Here is a 20,342-nt window from a genome sequence, read left to right as displayed (position 1 = left end):
ACACACAGGTGACCTAGCCACCAGGTTGCAGAGTCATTCTCGCCATCTCTCTTGTTCTCTGTCCCAGTGACTTTACTTATTTAATCCACAGTGAAACAGCTTCAACAGGAAAGATTGAGTGGAGCTGCAGATTGGAATTTTCTGTAGCTCAGAGTTAGAGCACACTCTTGAGAACTGAGAGATCCTTGTTCAAATCCTTGCTCCCCCTCAGGCAGAGTGGAGAGCTGAACCCAGGTCTCCCAGATGCCAAGTGGGTACTCGAAGCACTGGGCTAGAAGTTCTAAGGTGGGTGTCACACCGTCTGAAGTGGTTCATGAGTGTGTATGCCAACCTCAGAGCAGACTGCCAAAGAACAGGGCACAATCCCCAAACTGGTTGTGTTCTACAGTTAGCTTTCACCAACCAACTAACAAGTGTGAACTCCTAAAGCCTGCCAGATCAGGACCTGCACAAAAGTTAGGCACATGAACACCTATTTTCCCTGGTGTGCAGATCGCTCTGGGGCTTAGAGAGGAGATAGGCATCTGGACCCCGAGAGCAGGGCAGCAGTGTGCATGCACAGAGGCATGGAGCAGGAGTTTTGTGGATTGCAGTGGAGCCTAAAACTGGGACTTAGGCCCTTAGGTCTGGAGGTTAGGCACCTAAGCCCCTTTGTTTATCTGGTCCTTAGTGAATTAATTGCCTACACTCACTACAAACTGATCAGTGATTTTCCTCAATTAAAATTTGATTCTATCCATCAGAACAATTAAGCACGTTTGTAACTCTTTGCAAATGAGCAGTCCGTTAGGTGAGATATTTACCTCTGCACTGGCCCCTTTGCACTGAGTCAAAGGGCTGGAGAATCATAAAGGAGCTCTAAAAGCCTTCAGTCCAGCAGGGGATTCTCCACTGGGGAGGAAACGTGGGCAGCTCTGAGGCTGTTTTCCATGGACCTCCTCATAAGCCCTGGCGTAGGGAGTGTTCTTGGCGTGGGACTGCGGGCTGAAGGGATGGAGCCACTGCAAGAAGCACTGAGATTATGGGCAGTGCTGTGGCCCATCAGTAGCTAGTGAGAGACCATTGTAACTTAGAGCAGTTTAGGATCAGAAGGGTGCAAAAGTGGCTTAAAAGAATGTAAATTGGTTCTGTTCTTTTCCTGTTTCTCAAGAGCGAAGCCCACATAATTTAGCTTGTAGTGAGGTAGAAGGTTAGATTACACTAAACGTGTTGGCTGTCTGTTGTTTTGAAGTCATTTTCACTAGCAGTTTGTTCCTTTTGCTTATAAATATACTGTTTTTTAAGAAGGCTGTCGGTCATTAGATCGCTGGTCACAGGCTCCTCAAAGGGAAGAAACATAAGTGTCTAGTCAGCCTTGTACAGTAACAAGTATAGATCAGTGATTCTCAGCCTATTTACCATTGTGAGCCACATCCAATACTATCTGTATGGTCCTGAGGATGTGCCACATGTGTTACATGTGCCACAGCTCTGTGCTGATTGAACCGCAAGCAGCCAGCAGGCCACAGGTTGAGAAGCACTAGTATAGATGGACTGCTGTACCCAGATCCTGGTCCAAGAGAGGGAGAATTGCAAAATTCCATCCCTGGGGGCTCAAAGTCAAAGGGGTGCACTCAGAGAGATCTGAAAGAGGGCAGAGGTGCAGTCAGCCCTGTCTGCGATAAAAATGCAAACATGAGTCAAGTTTGTTACGTGTAGAGCACAGCAGATTAGACAATGAGAGATAACACTTCTTCAGTGAGAAGCAGTTTGGGATTTGTCTTCCAGCTTTGAGGAGCAAGTCAGGGAGATGTTCAGAGGTTGATTTTACAGTCAGGACAAGGGAGAGAACAGTAGCAATTTTCAAATGGCTTCATGAAACAATGATAAATTTTGTACTTAAGGTATTGAAATCTGACCTCAGAAAACATAGTCTTGATTCTGCTGTCACTTGAGTTCTACATCAGGGAAACTCTATTGAATTTGGACAATTATGAATACTGGTGGAAGAATCAGGCCCTTATCAATGTCTTCTGAGACGGCTCTCCTGATTATTTGAAGACAAATTTATCCCAAGGTTCCAAGTGTCAGATGAAATCTTTGGGTAACTGGGGCTCTACTATGCATAAAATCCACATATGCCTATATCTGTCTCTAGGTCTGTGGAGGCTGTAGAAGGATAAAAAGAATAACACCAACACAGATTTTAAAGGTATTATCACAGGGAGCATTTAACCATTACTGTCCCTCACTGCAAAGTAGCCCACTTTTTCATTTACATGTTCTTTAAATTGAATTTAACCTAGTTTAAGACAGTATAAAATAATTCTGGGAAACCTTAATCTTTTGCTTCTGATTACTGTAAGAAAATGCATTTGCCTCAGTATGTGTTTGCTTGTTTTTATGAAAAATATGTAACTCTTTCCAAAAAAGATTAACGTACTCCAATTGTCCAAATCTGCCAGATTGAGAACATTTAAAATAGTTTTGAATTTCTCTCATTTTTAAAACAGACCAATGGGACTTTTAATCTAACTGTTTTTATGTTAAAAGTGACAATATGTTACTAAATCATATATAAAATGTAAGCAGCTATTATAAAACAGGTTTGAAGATGCATCATATGTCTTTGGAAAATGGAGCAAGACAATTTTGATCAGATACCATGTTCACTCCATGGAATGTGTTGAGTGAGAAGCCACTAAAGTGTTGAAATGCCGAAGACAAACAATGAATTAGTCTAGTGATAGTTAATGAACAAATGAACAGGCTAATAGATGCCAGGGAACTGGGAAAAGAAACTTTATTATCTCCACACCAAAAGCTTGATAACTTCTGAAAGTAAGATGATTAAAACTTGGCACTAACTAGGAGATGAGTTTTACAGATCACATAAAAGAAGAATGCTTCAATGTTAAAATCAGTATTGGGTATGCTGTTTAACTTGTATTTGTTTAGCATCAATAGTTTAAATACATAAATCTTCGCAATAGTAGGTCAAGTCATTCTTTCTGGAACAACGTTAGCAAAACAGTGTACATAAATAACTAACAGTAACTGCAGTAGAGGTTGATAGTAGAAAACCATTGCACCACAAGTTCAAAAACTGATAGTGTAATAATAATGCAAGAAGACACAGGCTAGGAGCATTATTGCTCATTGAAAATTAAATTTCCAATACAAGATCAAGAGAATCATGGAATAATTTGCCCTATAAACTTAAAAAATCCTTTAAAAATGTCCCAATGCATGTTTTGAGCTTATATGGTCATGTGACCCTCTCTGTCAATATCAGTAGTCTGGCAATAATAGTAGTAGCACTTTTAGGTGAAAGGTAAGTGAATCTCATTTTTCTCTCACTTTCTATGGTTTGTCCTTTTATGTTCTGTTCTATTCTGTTTTCATTTTACTCCCCCTAAATATTGGAGGTATCCACTTTTGCCCTGAGGGTGTTTAATATTATCTTATTTATTACGCATGTCACCCCCAAAAGTCCCAGTTAAGAGTGAGGCCTAACTGTGCTAGAAACTGTTCAAGCACATAGGCAGATATTCTCCTTGCCCAAAAGATTGTGAAATCCAATTAAAGAGAAGACACATCCAATGGATGTAAGAAGCAATGGGAGGGAGGGACGCTGAAGTTATCAGTTATTTATGCCATTTTCCCAAATATTTGTTTCCTGCAATGTTGCCTAGAAGCCAAAAAAGTTTCAGAAGAACCAGTCATGGTGCTCCAAGAGTAAAAGCAGCAAAGCGTTCTGTGGCACCTTATAGATTAACAGATGTAGTGGAGCATGAGCTTTCGTGGGTGAATACCCACTTCATCAGATGCATGACATGCATCCGACGAAGTGGGTAGTCACTCACGAAAGCTCATGCTCCAGTACATCTGTTAGTCTATAAGGTGCCACAGAACTCTTTGCTGCTTTTACAGATCCAGACTAACACGGTTACCCCTCTGATACTTGACTGCAAGAGTAATATTTACATTGCCTGTATAAAGTCCGAGTACCAGCACTTGAGGCAGGTTTGGATAGGTTCTGGTGGTGCCCAGAATGGCTCCAAGTTCCTCTTCTTACTTCCCCCACCTAAGGCTCTGGGAGAGAGTTTGGATGCAGGAGGGGGTTTGAGCTCTGGGATGAGGCAAGGAGTTGGGGTGTAGGAGCGGGTACAGACTCTGGGAGGGAGTTTGAATGCGGGCTCTGGGGTGGGGCAGGGGTTTAGGGTGCAGGGGAATGCGGGCTCTTGGAGGAAGTTTGGGTGCAGGCTCTGGGATGGGGCAGGGGGTTGGGGTGTAGGAGGGGGTCATGGGGTCAGTGCTTACCTGAGGCAGCACCAGCTCCAGAAACGACCCGCACACCCCTCTGACAGCAGCTCAGTGCTTGGGCAGCACTGAGAAACACACGCATCCCCAGGTGCCAGCCGCTTCTGGGAGTGGCGTGAAGTGGGCTAGCAGGAAGCCGCCTTAGTCCCGCTGTGCTGCTGGTGGTGGCGGTGGCAGCTGGGGGCCTCTGGCCTGGGCCCTTTTAAATTGCCCAGAGTTGACAGGAGAGGCCAGGAGATGCTCTGGGGGAGGCATGCAGGGGTGGCAGGTGGGGCCAGGGGAGAGACCTGGCCCCAAACATTGATGGAGCCAGGCCCCTGGGCCCTGAATATTCCTGCAGCCCAGGCACCATGGGTCCATATAACTCGCCACCCCAGGGCTTTATATAGAGGTTGGGAAAGGGTAAAATCCTCATCCACAATCTGAGATTAGGATAAATGTATTGTACCACAGCCCTTCCTTTCTTCTGCAGCCACTAATCCAAGCAATAGATTGGAATAACAACGATGGTTAGTTGTTGAATAGCCCTTTTCACCTACAGACTCCCAAATGCTTTGCAAAGGAGGGTATGTATCATAACCTTCACGTCACAGGTGGGGAAGTAGAGGCACAGAAAGGTTAAGGAACTTGTGCAAGGTTATAGAGCAGATGACAAAACAAGGCACAGGATCCAGATCTCTTGACTCCTGGTCCCACGCTCTATCCCCTGGGCTATGCTGGACCACCACTTGGATGGAGCATTAGGGCCACAGGACAATCATAGATCCTGTGGCTCTTCCCTGGATTGTGCTGCACTTTTCAACAGCCTCTGTGTGTGAGGTTGGTTCAGAGCCATCCTCAGGCATGCAGGAAATGCACAGGTCTACCTGTATGGCAGCTTCATTCAGGGTTCCCCCATCATAGTTACAACAACATGGAATTTAAGTGGCATAGAAAGTCTTGTACTCAAAGGAATTTCATCATAAATTCATCTATAAGTGGGGAATAAAATAACATTTCTCAGGGTATTTCCTCTTCAGTTACAGCTTGCTGAGACTTCTGTGTTTTAGGATTCAATCATGTGACCTATCTTAGTCAATACAGTCATTAAAACTATTTTAGATTACATCTCTGATTGCCTGAGCTAGTTTCTGGAAATCTAAGCGTGTAAATTCATTGTATATTATGTAGATAGATAGATAGATAGATAGATAGATAGATAGATAGATAGATAGATAGATAGATGTAAAAAGAGAAGATGTTACATGACTCAACAGAGAACAATCAGTTATATTTTATAGATTATCCATTGTCTTTACTACAGAGTGTATGGCAGATCCACGAGTAATGTTTTAGAGGTCATGTGAACAAGTGACATAGTGTTACATGCCCAGCTCTGCACGCATTCCCACCTCTTTTTTCAGAGTCCCATATGCACGGGTAAGCAGTGGTGTAGCCCTCATCCCACTTGCCTCTGCATCAGCCAGCAGAGCTAGGCAAGCACTGGGGCAGCAGAATGGGACAGGGCGCACACTGGTTAAAATGCTGTTGCCGCTGTGGGAGGTAAGAGACAATACACTGGCCATGAGCACAATGCCTCCAGGAGCAGCTGCAAGTATTTCACTTCCCTCACTCCAAATGTGACAAGTGGCTTAGAGCTCCATTTAACAGGTAAAAATAATATTTGTCATTTAAGTCAAGATCTACCACCCTATGTTCACAATAAGGTTTTCAAGTCTTATTCTTTAACTTGTACTTGGATTTGATTGTCTCACCTCTTTCTATACCATCTCTCTACTGCCCTGGCCATTTCTCTCTGCTGCCGCCCCAATCTCTTTGATCTGTTTTGTCGATTACCACTCATTTCTTTCTTGTTGCTTGATTACTATTAGGACATGTCTAATCTTCCCAATAAACCAATTATTTTGAAAGGTGGATATATCAAAGTGTATACTAGGTACTCAACTTTAAAATAAGACTTTTTTATGTTGGTCACATCATATCTAAAAATAAAATAATTAATCTGAAACTTAGGTTTACCAACTATATTCTGTTTGTGACGGATGGAATATCATAGAAAGGAAATTATAAACCAAATGTATATGTAGCTTTCCACTGCAGCATCCATTTTTGCACAGCAAATGCTTGATTTGTTGGGAAGCAATTAAAGTTCTTGAGTAGAAAATTTGGAGCCAGTTTGAAGCCTTTAATTCCAAATTCTTTTAAGGAAAGTCTGTTGTTGTTTTTGTTGTTGTTATTATATAATTCATATATCTTCAGAATAACTTAGAGAAATATTCTGCTTCTTGCTGGAGCACTCTGCAGATCACTTATATTTATATTAGAAGCTTAACACAATATTTGGTTTCTGTTGCACTATATTTCTGGCACAAAGAACTGGTTAAAAATTTGAAAGTGGAAAGCAGCTTGGGTTACAGTGATCATGAAATGATAAAGTTCATGATTATAAAGAATGGTAGTAGGGAAAACAGCACAATAAAGAAAATGGATGTCAAGAAGGCAGACTTTAGCAAACTCAGGGAGTTGATAGGTAATATCCTCTTGGGAAGCCAGTCTAAGGGGGAAAACAGTTCAAGAGAGTTGGCAGTTTTTCAAAGAGATATTTTTAAGGGCACAGGATCAAACCATCCCACTGCATAGGAAAGGTAGGAATTATGGCAAGAGACCACCCTGGCTAACCAGGAGATCTTCAGTGATCTGAAACTCAAAAATAGATGAAATTACAAAGGATGACTATAAACAAATAACACAAGTATGCAGGGACAAAATTAGAAAGGCCAAGTCAAAAAACGAGATTAAACTAGCTAGAGACATAAAAGGTGAAGAAAACATTCTACAAGTACATTAGAAGCCTGAGCAAGACCACCAATAGGATAAGCCCCTTACTCAATGAGGGGGAAAGGCAATAACAGAAAATGTGGAAGTGGCAGAAGTGGTAAATAACTTTTTTGTTTCAGTTTTCACCAAAAAGTAGTAGCAATTGGACATCTAACATAGAGAATGACAGTGAAAATTAGGTAGGATCAGAGGGGAAAGAACAAGTTAAAAATTATTTAGACAAGTTAGTTGTTTTCAAGTCACCTGGATCTTATGAAATACATTCTAGAATACTAAAGGAGCTGACTGAGGAGATAGCTGAACAATTAGCGATTATCTTCTAAAACTCTTGGAAGATGGGAGAAATTCCTAAAGAGTGGCAGAAGGCAAATATAGTGCCAGTCTATAAAAAGAATGAGAACAACGCAGGTAATTACAGACCACTGAGCTTACCTTCAGTACACAGAAAGATCATGGAGCAAATAATTAAACTATCAGTTTGCAAACACCTAGAAGATAATAAGCTGCTAAGAAACAGTCAGCGTAGATTTGTCAAGAACAAATCATGCCAAATCTACCTAGCAACTTTCTTTGACAGCCTTGTGTATAGGGCCTGGAGCAGTGAATCGCGGCCACTGGAAGCCACGATCAGCCGAACCTGCGGATGCGGCTGGTACACAAACTGGCCCGGCCCGCCAGGGACTTTCTCTGAACAAGCGATGGAACAAGTTTGGGAACCACTGCCCTAAGGAATGAGGATATTGTTTAACATGGGAGTTGAATCTGCAGAGAAGAAAGAAATCTTTTGTTTTGTAGAGTATCAAAGGGGTAGCTGTGTTAGTGTGGATCTGTAAAAGCGACAAAGAGTTCTATGGCACCTTATAGACTAACAAACGTATTGGAGCATGAGCTTTCGTGGGTGAATCCCACTTCGTCAGATGCAGCTCATGCTCCAATACGTTTGTTAGTCTATAAGGTGCCACAGAACTCTTTGCTGCTTGGTTTTGTAGGGGGTTCACTTCTGTTGAATCTCAGGGTGCAAGCTACTATGTAATTGTTTTGTTTCTATAATGTTTTTGGGTGGAATAGGTGCCTCTTTGTTCTATTTTATACACGCATAGTAACAATAGGATTAAAAATCCCTTTATTTAAGGATTTTTGTGAAGAATAAACAAACCTAATGGGATTTACAATGCAGAGAAATATATCTTTCTTTTATACCACCAGGCATAGAGTCTGGTTTTGAGATCATAATAGATTTCTGCCATTAACATCAGTGGGGGCATATGCCTACCTACTGCAATGAGATATTAATGATGGTAATATATGGTTGTCTGAAGGCAGGTATATCTTATTTCATTTGAATGTAAGGAACAAACTATTATATAGAACACTACTGCTGTATAAAGCAATAATAATGAATACAAAACTAAGACAAATGCATAACAAATACAAACTAATACAGGAATTCCAAATAAATTATTAGAAACTGATTCTATTAATGGAATACATAAAATATATAGTTAGAGCTGGCTGGAAAATGACAATTCCATTTCCTGACAACTTTTGAAGATCACAAAAAGAAATTAATTCCACATAGGACCAAAAATTCTCTTTCTCTCTCCCCCCTCCTATATCTATCTGTATATTCAAAGTTACCAGAGAGTCCATATTGGACTTCAGAAACCTTCCTCTCAAAAACTTGGTCAAATTTTATATACATCCATGAAACGTTTCAGCTTTGACAGAACTGTGCATTTCAACAAAAGTACATTTAGTTGAAACTGTTGCAGCTAGTTCTATACATAATGATGTGGATGTCTCATAAGTGCCAAGCAAAGCAGTATGAGAAATCTTTGCTTTGTTTTGTTTTGTTAGAGTGGTCAGGATAAGAGAAGAAATCCCCAAAATATTTTCTGCAGTAATGAGTGATTGTCTGCATTCAAGTTCTAAATAACTTCTCAATCCATGCTGAATAAATAAAAGAAAATTCTGCCTTGTATCTCAGGATTACTTTTTTTACTCAAGCTAGAGCACATCTTTCTCAATTAGACTTGGCAGGGGAGCTTCCTCATCTAGGCCTATACGCCACAGCTTAATAGATGGGTTGATAAAACAGCTATAAGCTTTACTCAGCATGCTGTATATGCATTTTCAGAGAGGGTAATCTTCTTGCATGACCAGAGAATATGAAAGAGATTTTCAAGTGGTTTACATCTACAGCATTAAAGTTGATTGACAATCACCAAGTTTTCTTTTTACAGTCTTTAAGTTATTTGGCAATATTTGTCAAATGTTATCTTATATACAATAAAGAACAAATGATTGGGAAAGCTTTAATTAAATTATAGTTGCTTAGTTGAGGTCAGGAACTATTTCTGTCTCCCACTTGCCTTTGGATTTGGGGAACGCTTATAGGCTGTGCTATTTAGTCAGCTATAATTGCCACCAAAGTAGGTTGTGAGAATTTCCATTTAGGATACATTATTTAATATGGTGATGAGTTGAGGATTTACTTTACCAAGTACCATCAAATTTTACCAGTTACTGAAAAAGACATAGAAGATACTTGTTTTGGTTTAATAGTGTAGAAACAAAGAGTTCCATTCTGGTTTCCCATAATTCTTGCAGTACTTATCCTGCTTCCCTTTGTAAATTTTCCAACTTCAAAACTAAGCTACAAACATCTCCTAGCAGTAGAAGTGGACAGTTAGTCTGATTCAGTAAAAATGTGTGAGCAATAGACAGTTTAGTTGTTCTGAACGTTAAGTGGTCGTTATTAAAGATTATAGAAGGATTATGGATTATAGATTATAGAGGGTCTAAACTTTTTATCTACCAGGAGACTCAGAGAAAAAACACTTCAGTTGGCCTTGTCTATACAATTGCAGTAAATTGACCTACATTACTCTGCTCCAGTTATACATATCCACCTCTATAGAAAAGGGCACTCTCATACAGAAGATGCACATGATGGAACCAAATAGAAACATGTAAATAACAAAAGAATAAGATCTCATGAAAAGAAGCACCACAGTTAATGTTAAGTAGCTTAGGCAAAAGTGAAGCAAATCAACAGAGCTTAAAGGTGTTTATGTAGTATTTACTGTATGGATAATTTTCATCATGTTAGTTTCTCATATTACTGTTACATTTTCTTCTAAGTTTGATGCAGATGTTTGTACAATGTGTGCTTTTACATGGTCTGTCATTTCTGTGTACTTTACTAGAAAATACGTTACTGTTTAGTATTGTATTTGATATGGCACTCAGTAAGAGAGGCTGGGTTAGCAGAATTTGTTTAGTATAATTTAGTTTTAGTATATTATTTAAATGTTAACTATTTGAATTATTACATTAATCTGTCAAATTGCACTCTGAAACTTTTCAATAGTATTTTCCCTACACTCTGTAGAGAGCATGACAAGAGTGCCCTTCACTTCAACAATCGCTGGCTGGCCTAATGGTCCATTGACAGGTGTCATTAGACAGTGTAGTATAGAGGAACCTTTGCACTGCTCTAAGTTATGCTGGCATGAGTATGGTGGAAAACCATTTTCAGTATAAAGAAGCTAAAAACTAGAGTTGGACGAAAAAATTTTGGAGAATAGTAAATTTGCCTAAAAATACTGCTTTGAGCCATCTGAAAAAAATTGGGAATTTGAGTAGAATTCAGCAATTAGTTTTGGCTGAATAAAAAATTAGGAAAAAAACTTTGAAAAAGTCAAAGCTTTGACATTTTCTAAATTACCCATTTTGATGTTTTGTTTCTAAGTGAATCATTTTGTTTCAAAAATGATTTATTCGACCCAAACTGGTTTTTTTCCCCAGTTTTTCATGTTGATAACAAAAACTGAAAAAAAAAGAATCTGTTTCATTTCTAAACAAACTGATTTTTAACCTGAGTTAATTATTTGCTCAGGTCTAGTGCCATCAGCTCACTTGCAGCTCCCCAACTCCTCTCTCTTATGTTTCCGCTTCCAATGCTTCCTAGAATCACCTAAGGAGTCAGAATTTACTCTTTCTCTGTGCTTGGTATGTCTACCAATTGAATGCATCTACAGAAATCTCAGCTTGCTTCTTGATATGTAGCCAATTGAACTTACTTTCCTTTTTGATTTCTGTAGCAGAATCCACTCTCATAAGTTCAGGTGTGAGGATCTGAATGGCACATTTCTACTTGCAGTGTGTTAGCATTGAAAATTGAACTGTTTCTGTAGTATGCTGCAATGTATTTGATCAGTAAAATTCACATTGCAAAGTATTGTTTTCCTCTAATAACTTCCTGTGTTCTGTGGAAATATGGAAAGCCTTCACAGAATAGCATGTTGGGTTTTTATGATTGGCTCAAGTATTGTACATCAGATATTTTGAAGATGTGACTATGTTCCCACTCTCCAACTCAAATTACATTGTCTAGTAATTTTGCTGCATAGTCAGTCATTCTTAAGGTATTCCATTTGTTTAATGTTTTTCAGAAGAATTGCTTGTGATTAAAAGGAAAGATGGAAGGTATGGCAAGAGACCACCCTGGCTTAACCAGGAGATCTTCAATGATCTGAAACTCAAAAAAGAGTCCTACAAAAAGTGTGGACACTAGGTCAAATTACAAAGGATTAGTATAAACAAATAACACATGTATGTAGGGAAAAAATTAGAAACACCAAGACAAGATCAAAGTAGCTGGAGTCATTAAGGGCAACAAGAAAATACAAATACATTAGAAGCAAGAGGAAGACCAAGGACAGGTTAGGCCTATTACTCACTGATGGGGAAAAAACCATAACAGAAAATGTGGGAATGGCAGAGGTGATTAATGACTTCTTTCTTTCAGTTTTCCCTAAGATGGTTAGTTATAATTGGACGTCTAACATAGTCAATGCCAGTGAAAATGAGGTAGGATCAGAGGCTAAAATAGGGAAAGAACAAGTTCAAAATTACTTAGACAAGTTAGATGTCTTCAAGTCATCAGGGCCTGACGAAATGCATCCTAGAATACTCAAGGAGCTGAGTAGATATATGTAAGCATGGCCATACTAGGTCAGACCAGAGGTCCATTTAGCCCAGTAGCCTGTCTTCCAACAGTGGCCAATGCCAGGTGTCCCAAAGGGAATGAACAGAACAGATAATCATCAAGTGATCCATCCTCTGTCACCCATTCCCAGGTTCTGGCAAACAGAGGCTAGAGATACCCTCCTTGCCCATCCTGGGTAATAGCCATTGATGGACCTATCCTCCATGAATTTATTTAGTTCTTTTTTGAACCCTGGCATCCTCTGGCAAGGAATTCCACAGGTTGACTGTGCACTGTGTGAAAAAATACTCCCTTTTATTTGTTTTAAACCTGCTGCCTATTTATTTCATTTCGTGGCCCTTAGTTCTTGTGTTCTGAGAAATAGGAAACAACACTTTCTTATTTACTTTCTCCACATCAGTGATGGTTTTATAGACCTCTATCATATCACCTCTTAGTCGTCTCTTTTCCAAGTTGAAAAGTCCCAGTCTTATTAATCTCTCCTCATATGGCAGCTGTTCCATACCCCTAATAATTTTTGTTGCCCTTTTCTGAACCTTTCCCAAGTCCAATATATATTTTTTGTAATGAGGTGACCACATCTGCGTTCAGTATTCAAGATGTGGGCATACCATGGCTTTATATATAGACAATATGATATTTTCTGTCTTATTATCTATCTCTTTCTTAATGATTCCCAACATTTTGTTCTCTTTTTTGGCTGCCGCTGCACATTGAATGGATATTTTCAGAGACTCCAAGATATCTTTCTTGAGTGGTAACAGCTAATTTATATCCATCATTTTATATGTATAGTTAGGATTATGTTTTCCAATGTTCATTACTTTGCATGGATCAACACTGAATTTCATCTGCCATTTTGTTGCCCAGTTACTCAGTTTTGAGAGTGGTCCAGTTTAAAAACTGCTCTATGACCTTTTTAATTTTAAGTGGCAGCAATCTGGTTTTATTTTAGTTTAGGTGGAGCCCATCCTTCCTGAATTGGCTCCCCCTTTCCCAAAAGTTTCCCCAGTTCCTAATAAATCTAAACCCCTCCTCCCTTCACCATCGTCTCATCCATGCATTGAGACTCTGCATTTCTGCCTGTCCAACTGGCCTTGCACGTGGAACTGGAAGCATTTCAGAGAATGAGTCATTAGCGATTATTTTTGGAAAGTCATGGAAGATGGGAGAGATTCTAGAAGATTGGAAAAGAGCAAATATAGCACCAATCTATGAAAATGGAAATAAGGACAACCTGGGATATTACAGTCCATTCAGCTTAACTTCTGTACTCGGAGAGATAATGGAGCAAATAATAAAGCAATCAATTTTCAAATATCTAGAATATAATAAGGTGATAAGTAACAGTCAGCATGGATTTGTCAAGAACAAATCATGTCAGACCAAACTAATAGCTTTCTTTAACAGGGGAACATGCCTTGCGGATGGGGGGAAGCAGTAGATGTGGTATATCTTGACTTTAGTAAAACTTTTGATACTGTCTTGTATGACCTTCTCATAAACAAACTAGGGGAATGCAACCTAGATGGAGCTACTATAAGGTGGGTGCAATACTGGTTGGAAAACAGTTCCCAGAGAGTAATCATCAGTGGTTCAGAGCATTCTGGAAGGGCATAACAAGTGGGGTCCTTCAGGGATCAGTTTTGGGTCTGGGTCTGTTCAATATCTTCATCAATGATTTAAATAATGGCATAGAGAGTACATTTATAAAGTTTGCAGGCAATACCAAGCTGGGAGGGGTTGCAAGTGCTTTGGAGGATAGAATTATAATTCAAAATGATTTGGACAAACTGGAGAAATGGTCTGAAATAAATAGGATGAAATTCAATAAGGACAAATACAAAGTACTCCACTTGGGAAGGAACGATCAGTTGCACACATACAAAATGAGAAATGACTGCCTAAGAAGGAATACTGCGGAAAGGGATCTGGGGATAATAGTAGATCACAAGCTAAATATGAGTTAACGGTGTAACGCTGTTGCAAAAAAAGCAAACATCATTCTGGGATGTATTAGCAGGAGTGTTGTAAGCAAGACACAAGAAGTAATTCTTCTGCTCTACTCTACGCTGATTGGGCCTCGACTGGAGTATTCTGTCCACTTCAGGGCACCACATTTCAGGAAAGATGTGGTCAAATTGGAGAAAGTTCAGAGAAGAGCAACAAAAATGATTAAAGGTCTAGAAAACAGGACCACTGGAAAAAAACTGGGTTTGTTTAGTCCGAAAAAGAGAAGACTGAGGGGGTCGTGATAACAGTTTTCAAGGACATAAAAGGTTCTTACAAAGAGGAAGGAGAAAAAATGTTCTTCTTAACCTCTGAGGATAGGACAAGAAGCAATGGGCTTAAATTGAAGCAAGGGAGGTTTAGGTTGGACATTAGGAAGAACTCCCTAACAATCAGGGTGGTTAAGCAGTGGAACGAATTGCCTAGGAGGTTGTGAAATCTCCATCAGTGGAGATTTTTTAAGAGCGGGTTAGACAAACACATGTCAGGGATGGTCTAGTTAATACTTAGTCCTGCCATGGGTGCAGGGGACTGGACTAGATGACCTCTGAAGATCCCTTCCACTCCTGTATTCTATGATTCTATAAACTTGAACTCATGGCAAGTTATTTTAAGTAATTAACTTTTTTTCAATATTCTTGTGTAAAATTAAATGGTGTCTGGTCATGAATGTGTACGTTACACAATTTTTTCTCAGAATGAGGATTCAGATATTCTGTTAAACAAAAGATAGTTTTTTAATGTTATAGCTGTCTCTTAAAGTAATGTTAAGATTTTTCTGGAAGAAGGATTCTGTAACTGGAATTAGAATTCTGAAAATGAAGGCTAATACATTATGTAAGGTTATGTAAAAAAGTATCTTTTCCTGAATTTACTGCTTGTTTGTGTAATTCAGTCGTCTAGTTTCAGTTTTAAGTGTTTGAGAAAAAGTTGTGAAATTGATTAATTTTGAGAAATATCACTTTAACTATAGATGGTTGCATTTAAGACTTTTATTTTGTATTATTCTGTATTTGGATATGTACTCAATTAATTATAAAATTTATTTTTGTTTTTGTGTTGTATTTTTTTATTGGTCATGCTACACAGCTTCACTGAAAGGTGATTGCAAGCAGATTGCATTAGTATTAGGTTTTAAAGTACAAAAGCTGTTCTGAAATGTGCATTATTTGGTGTCTTTTTGCTGATCTTAATGATAAACCAGGTACTTTCAAGACTGAACTACATATTTTAGTCATTTTTAAAAAACATAATTGATTGATTGTTTGGAACTTTATCCTGGATGACACAGTTTCTAGCCAAAATAAATGTGTGACTAAGGTTTAATCTGAAAAGAGACTGGATGCATTCAGTCTTTAATCGTTCCTCATAATTGAGTTCTTCCAACTCTCGGTTTTCTTACTAATGTTTTATACAATAGTTATGACCATCTCCCACTTAATTAGAATAAAATACTTCAAGAAACACTCTTCCATGAAGTAATCAAATATTTATTCTTCCACAGGCTGATATCTCTATTTTTAAAAAAAACAGTCTTGGAAAATGTCCAATCAAGACAATTACATCTCAACTATTTTTCAGTTGAAATTTGGCTTCTCAAGTAGACAATTTTTTTTTTGTGTGCAAAATGTGTGTGCTTTCTGAAGAAAATATTCTGGGGGGTTTGTTTCTTTGTTTGTTGTCAAAAAGCTGCATGCTTGAAACTAAGTTTTCTATTTTCTGCCAAAACCCAAACATTTCCAGCTGGAAACAAAAATACATTTTGATGTGTTGCCCTGTCAGAATTACAGTTTGGCTGCCTCATGTCCCCATTCTTCTCTATTTGTTGGGCTCTCCAGCCAGGCTTCAGCTCCCATTATGCACTATGGCCATTGGAGTCCCATAATGCACTACCTCCCCTCACTGTGGTGTTTTATGTAAATGTGGTGTAATTCCACTTTAATAAGTGGCATTATTTGAGATTTACACCAGTATATCAGAGAGTACTGGTAAAATTTGGACTAACATGTAGAATTCACAATAATCTGTATAAACAGAGAACTGTTTCCTCTCAATTTAGTACTAACAGTAATGTGTTTCTCAAACTGGGATCGCCGCTTGTGTAGGGAAAGCCCCTGGCCGGCCGGACCAGGTTTGTTTACCTGCCCAGTCCGCAGATCCGGCTGATCGCAGCTCCCACTGCCCGCAGTTCATTGCTCCCTGGCCAATGGGAGCTGCTGGAAGCGGTGCGGGCCGAGGGACTGACTGGCCGCCGCTTCCAGAAGCCCACATTGGCCTGCAGCAGTGAACCATGGCCAGTGGGAACTGCGATCAGCCAGACCTGCAGATGGGGCAGGTAAACAAACCAGCCCACTAGGGGCTTTCCCTACACAAGCGGCAACCCCAGTTTGAGAAACACTGTAATAGTAGTTACAATGTACATTTCCCCAGTGCCTTCTTAATCTCTGATTTAACAAGAGATCACACATTGTACATCAACATTTCATCAAGTTTGATATTAGACCCAGAGTAAAGCCTGTATTGATGAATTATTTTGTAAATTTCTATTACTTATTTTTCCTTCTTTTTACAACAGCTGTGTGTGAACATGATCAACGAGAAGATACACCAGTATATCAATGAAGTCCTTTTTCTACAAGAGCAAGCAGAATGTGTACAGGAGGGAGTTACTATGGAAACAACATATTCTCCTGTTAACCATACAGAAGCCTTGGGTTTTTTCTTTCAGGTAGTTTTCAGACCCATTTATACACTATTTATATTTATACAAATGCTCTCTGTGTTAGGCTAATAAAAATCCAGGCTAGCAGTTTCTGATTTAGGTGTCTCTAGAGAAGGTGATAGGGGCAAAGAGTTCATAGAAGGAGGCCTCCATAACTGCCCTGTGTACCAGTACAGGGTAAAGAGTTTGGCGGAGATTAACTGCCTTTACAGATCCACTGCCCCCCGCACGTGGGGTCCACATGCATATGTTGTAGATGACCATCTGATGTGCTTAGCAGACTTTAACCAAAAGGTTTTTTTCTACAATGATACATAATTCTGTTTAATAAACAAGGCATTTTACTGTAAATGGAAGAATAGTATTCTGCCTGTGAGTAAAAACAGAGAAATCTAAGATCATCCATTTTTCATTTCAGAAGCCGTCAGGTTTTTTGGCAATGCTGGATGAAGAAAGCCAATCCATTTGGTCAATAGAGCAGAATCTTTCTAAACGCCTTCAGTCGTACCTGGAAACCTCAGACACAAATGCAGTATATTCTTCCACAAAAGATGGAAATGGCAATGTTGCCCCAAAGGATCAGAGTTCCACCTTCACTGTTATGCATTATGCAGGAAGGGTAAGTGAGTGGAGGGAAGTGAGTAATTAATCATATATGGCTAAGGAAAAGGGCAATATGGACAAAAGATTCCTCAAAGCTTCTGAACTAACAACTTCTGACAGCTAACAGAAAGAGCTGAGTCCATTATAAACAAATCAGTTTATCTGACAATACATTGTTAGAAAGAATCTAACATCTCAAAATGCATAGGTTGTCATTCATATTTTATACGCCTTTACATAGGTGCTGACTACGTAAGTCAGTGTTTCTCAAACTGGGGTCACCACTTGTGTAGGGAAAGCCCCTGGTGGGCCGGGCCAGTTTGTTTAGCTGCCCCGTCCGCAGATTCGACCGATCGCAGCTCCCACTGGCCGCGGTTCACCGCTGCAGGTCATTGGGGGCTGCTGGAAGCGGCGGCCAGTAAGTCCCTCGGCCTGTGCTGCTTCTAGCAGTTCCCATTGGCCTGGAGCAGCAAACTGCGGCCAGTGGGAGCCGTGATCGGCCGGACCTGCGGATGAGGCAGGTAAACAAACCGGCCCGGCCCGCCAGGGGCTTTCCCTACACAAGTGGCGACCCCAGTTTGATAAACACTGATGTAGTGTGTGTGTAGATATATAAGCTTTATGTCCTAGGTTTTATACGCCCTGTGTTATATCAGACAACTATGCCCTAGGTTCTTCCCTTTTTGGACAGGGAGAAGACAGGAAAGGCAAGCTTGTTAAACAGGCAAGTTGATCAATGATGAAAACTGATCAAAACCTCAATTTCACTATAGTTAGTCAGGCTACCTGTACAAGCATGGTTAACTGGGACATCTGATTACTGTACTTAATTACAAATGTATACACCAGGGGTCGGCAACCTCTGGCACGCGGCTCGCCAGGGTATGCACCCTGGTGAGCTGGGCCAGTTTGTTTACCTGCCGCATCCGCAGGTTCTGTCAGTCGCAGCTCCCACTGGCCATGGCTCACCATTCCAGGCCAATGGGGGCAGCAGGAAGCTGCTGCCAGCACATCCCTCGGCCCACGCCGCTTCCCGCAGCCCCCATTGGCCTGAGACAGCAAACCGCGGCCAGTGGGAGCCGCGATCAGCCGAACCTGTGGACACAGCAGGTAAACAAACTGACCTGGCCCGCCAGGGTGCTTACCCTGGCAAGCCATGTGCCAGAGGTTGCCTACCCCTGGTATACGCTATATTGTGCATGCACACATACACACACACACACCCCAAGAGAAATGAAGCTTTTCACCAAGAGTGCATAACACATAACTCTTCATCATGCCAGGTAGTTAGAGCAACATTCTCCTGCAGTACTGCTCAGTGTAGCAAACATATTGGACTTAGGTACTGTGGTGATAGGTTCTGTATAACTACGATAGCTAGGTAGATTGCATGACATGATGTTCTATTGTAATTATAAAGGTATGTCAGAATAGTGCTAGAATGCTACCGCGCCCCGGAACAATATGCAAGTTGGCATGAATGAGCAGCAGTGAAGCAGTTAAGGAATGAAAATTAAACTCATAACAAGAACAATAAGCACATTGAAAAAATCACATGGTGGTGGGAGGAGGGAGGAACGTGCTTGTGGTATCCTCTTACAAAACACTCAATAGGACCATTAATTAAGATCAAAGCCTGAGGTACCTAGTTCCAAAACTTAGGACTTGAGTGGTAAATGGTATACCTTTCATTAATTTGTGTTTTATCCTTAGAATTTCATTTTATTAAAGAGACTTTGGGTTTGACCTTTCCCCAGAACTATTAATGATGTTTAATCTAAAGTATGAACAATGGGCCAGCGCCTCTGCTGATGTAAATCCCCATAGCCCCATTAAAGCCAGTGGAGATATTCTGTACACCAGCAAAGGAGCTAGCCCAGTGTGTGCAAGACTTGACAAGCTGTTGATAGGATACTGACTGAGGGTAAGAGGTTCTTTTGAAATGTTAAGGCATCCCTGTTTGAATGGTGATTGAGCATTTTTCAAAAATACATTTGCATTTTTCATTTGTCCTGAGATCATTATTTCATTATCACTGGGTATCATTTCTAATAACAGAAGAATAGTTGTTTTATAAGTAAGTACATAAAATGCAGATTTTCCCAAACTAGCATAGCCTAATGGATTCTTTTAAAAAACCACCCCAGGAATTTTTAAGGGATTTTACTTTTGCTGATCCCGTTCTTAAGCTTGTGCTGTTACTACATTTTGTTTGGTGCTTTATGGTGCAAATTGCTAGCAAATCAGACCTTTAAATATATCAGGTTTTATTGACAATCCAAAATCAGATTTTCATACAAAAAGTATCAGTATATTTTGGCAAGTTTTGTTAGCCGTTGTTATACTCTTGTTCAATTAAATGTGTCTGAAGTTAATGAAGTGTAAAGGAACACTTGGATGACTCATTGACTTTGGAGATCCCAACATTTAAAACAAGGAGGCCTGATTCTGATTTCACTTATACCAATTTTACTCTGATGTAACTCCCTTAACTTCAGTGAAGTTTCTCATGATTGACATGAGTGTAAATGACAAGTGAATCAGGCTCAGAGGGTAGAAAATGAATGACCAGTACAAAGGCATTTGATAATTGAATATGGAGCTTTCAGTCCTTTAAGGTTACCCATTTAAAGTCAGTCGGTGTGTCTAGAACCAATGTGTATTTGGTAGAAAGTTACGATGGATAGAAGTCTTCTGTTAAACAGTAGAGGGCAGACAGCCTGATGTCCTTAGGTGGCTCAAATTATTGTTACCACATATTTCTTAGTCAGTGTGAAATGGCTTCTTCACACTATGTGGTACAGACAAACAAATCATGCTAGCACTTCACCCTGGCCCTCACAGGGAATCGTT

General features: G+C 39.9%; 1 protein-coding gene across 2 annotated transcripts in view; it reads left to right on the top strand.

Annotated features, from left to right (window-relative positions):
• MYO16 (myosin XVI) overlaps nucleotides 1-20,342 on the top strand; it is a 592,718-nt gene that overhangs the window by 443,940 nt on the left and 128,436 nt on the right. For both annotated transcript variants that reach the window (XM_050946813.1, XM_050946805.1), the window contains exons 22-23: nucleotides 16,740-16,892; nucleotides 17,305-17,505. In XM_050946813.1, coding sequence (XP_050802770.1) covers nucleotides 16,740-16,892; nucleotides 17,305-17,505 — 354 coding nt within the window. The remainder of the gene's footprint in view (nucleotides 1-16,739; nucleotides 16,893-17,304; nucleotides 17,506-20,342) is intronic.

The sequence above is a fragment of the Gopherus flavomarginatus genome, chromosome 1 (assembly GCF_025201925.1).
Source record: "Gopherus flavomarginatus isolate rGopFla2 chromosome 1, rGopFla2.mat.asm, whole genome shotgun sequence".
Classification (NCBI taxonomy): Eukaryota; Metazoa; Chordata; order Testudines; family Testudinidae; genus Gopherus; species Gopherus flavomarginatus.
This window is presented reverse-complemented; position numbering and strand designations above follow the sequence as displayed.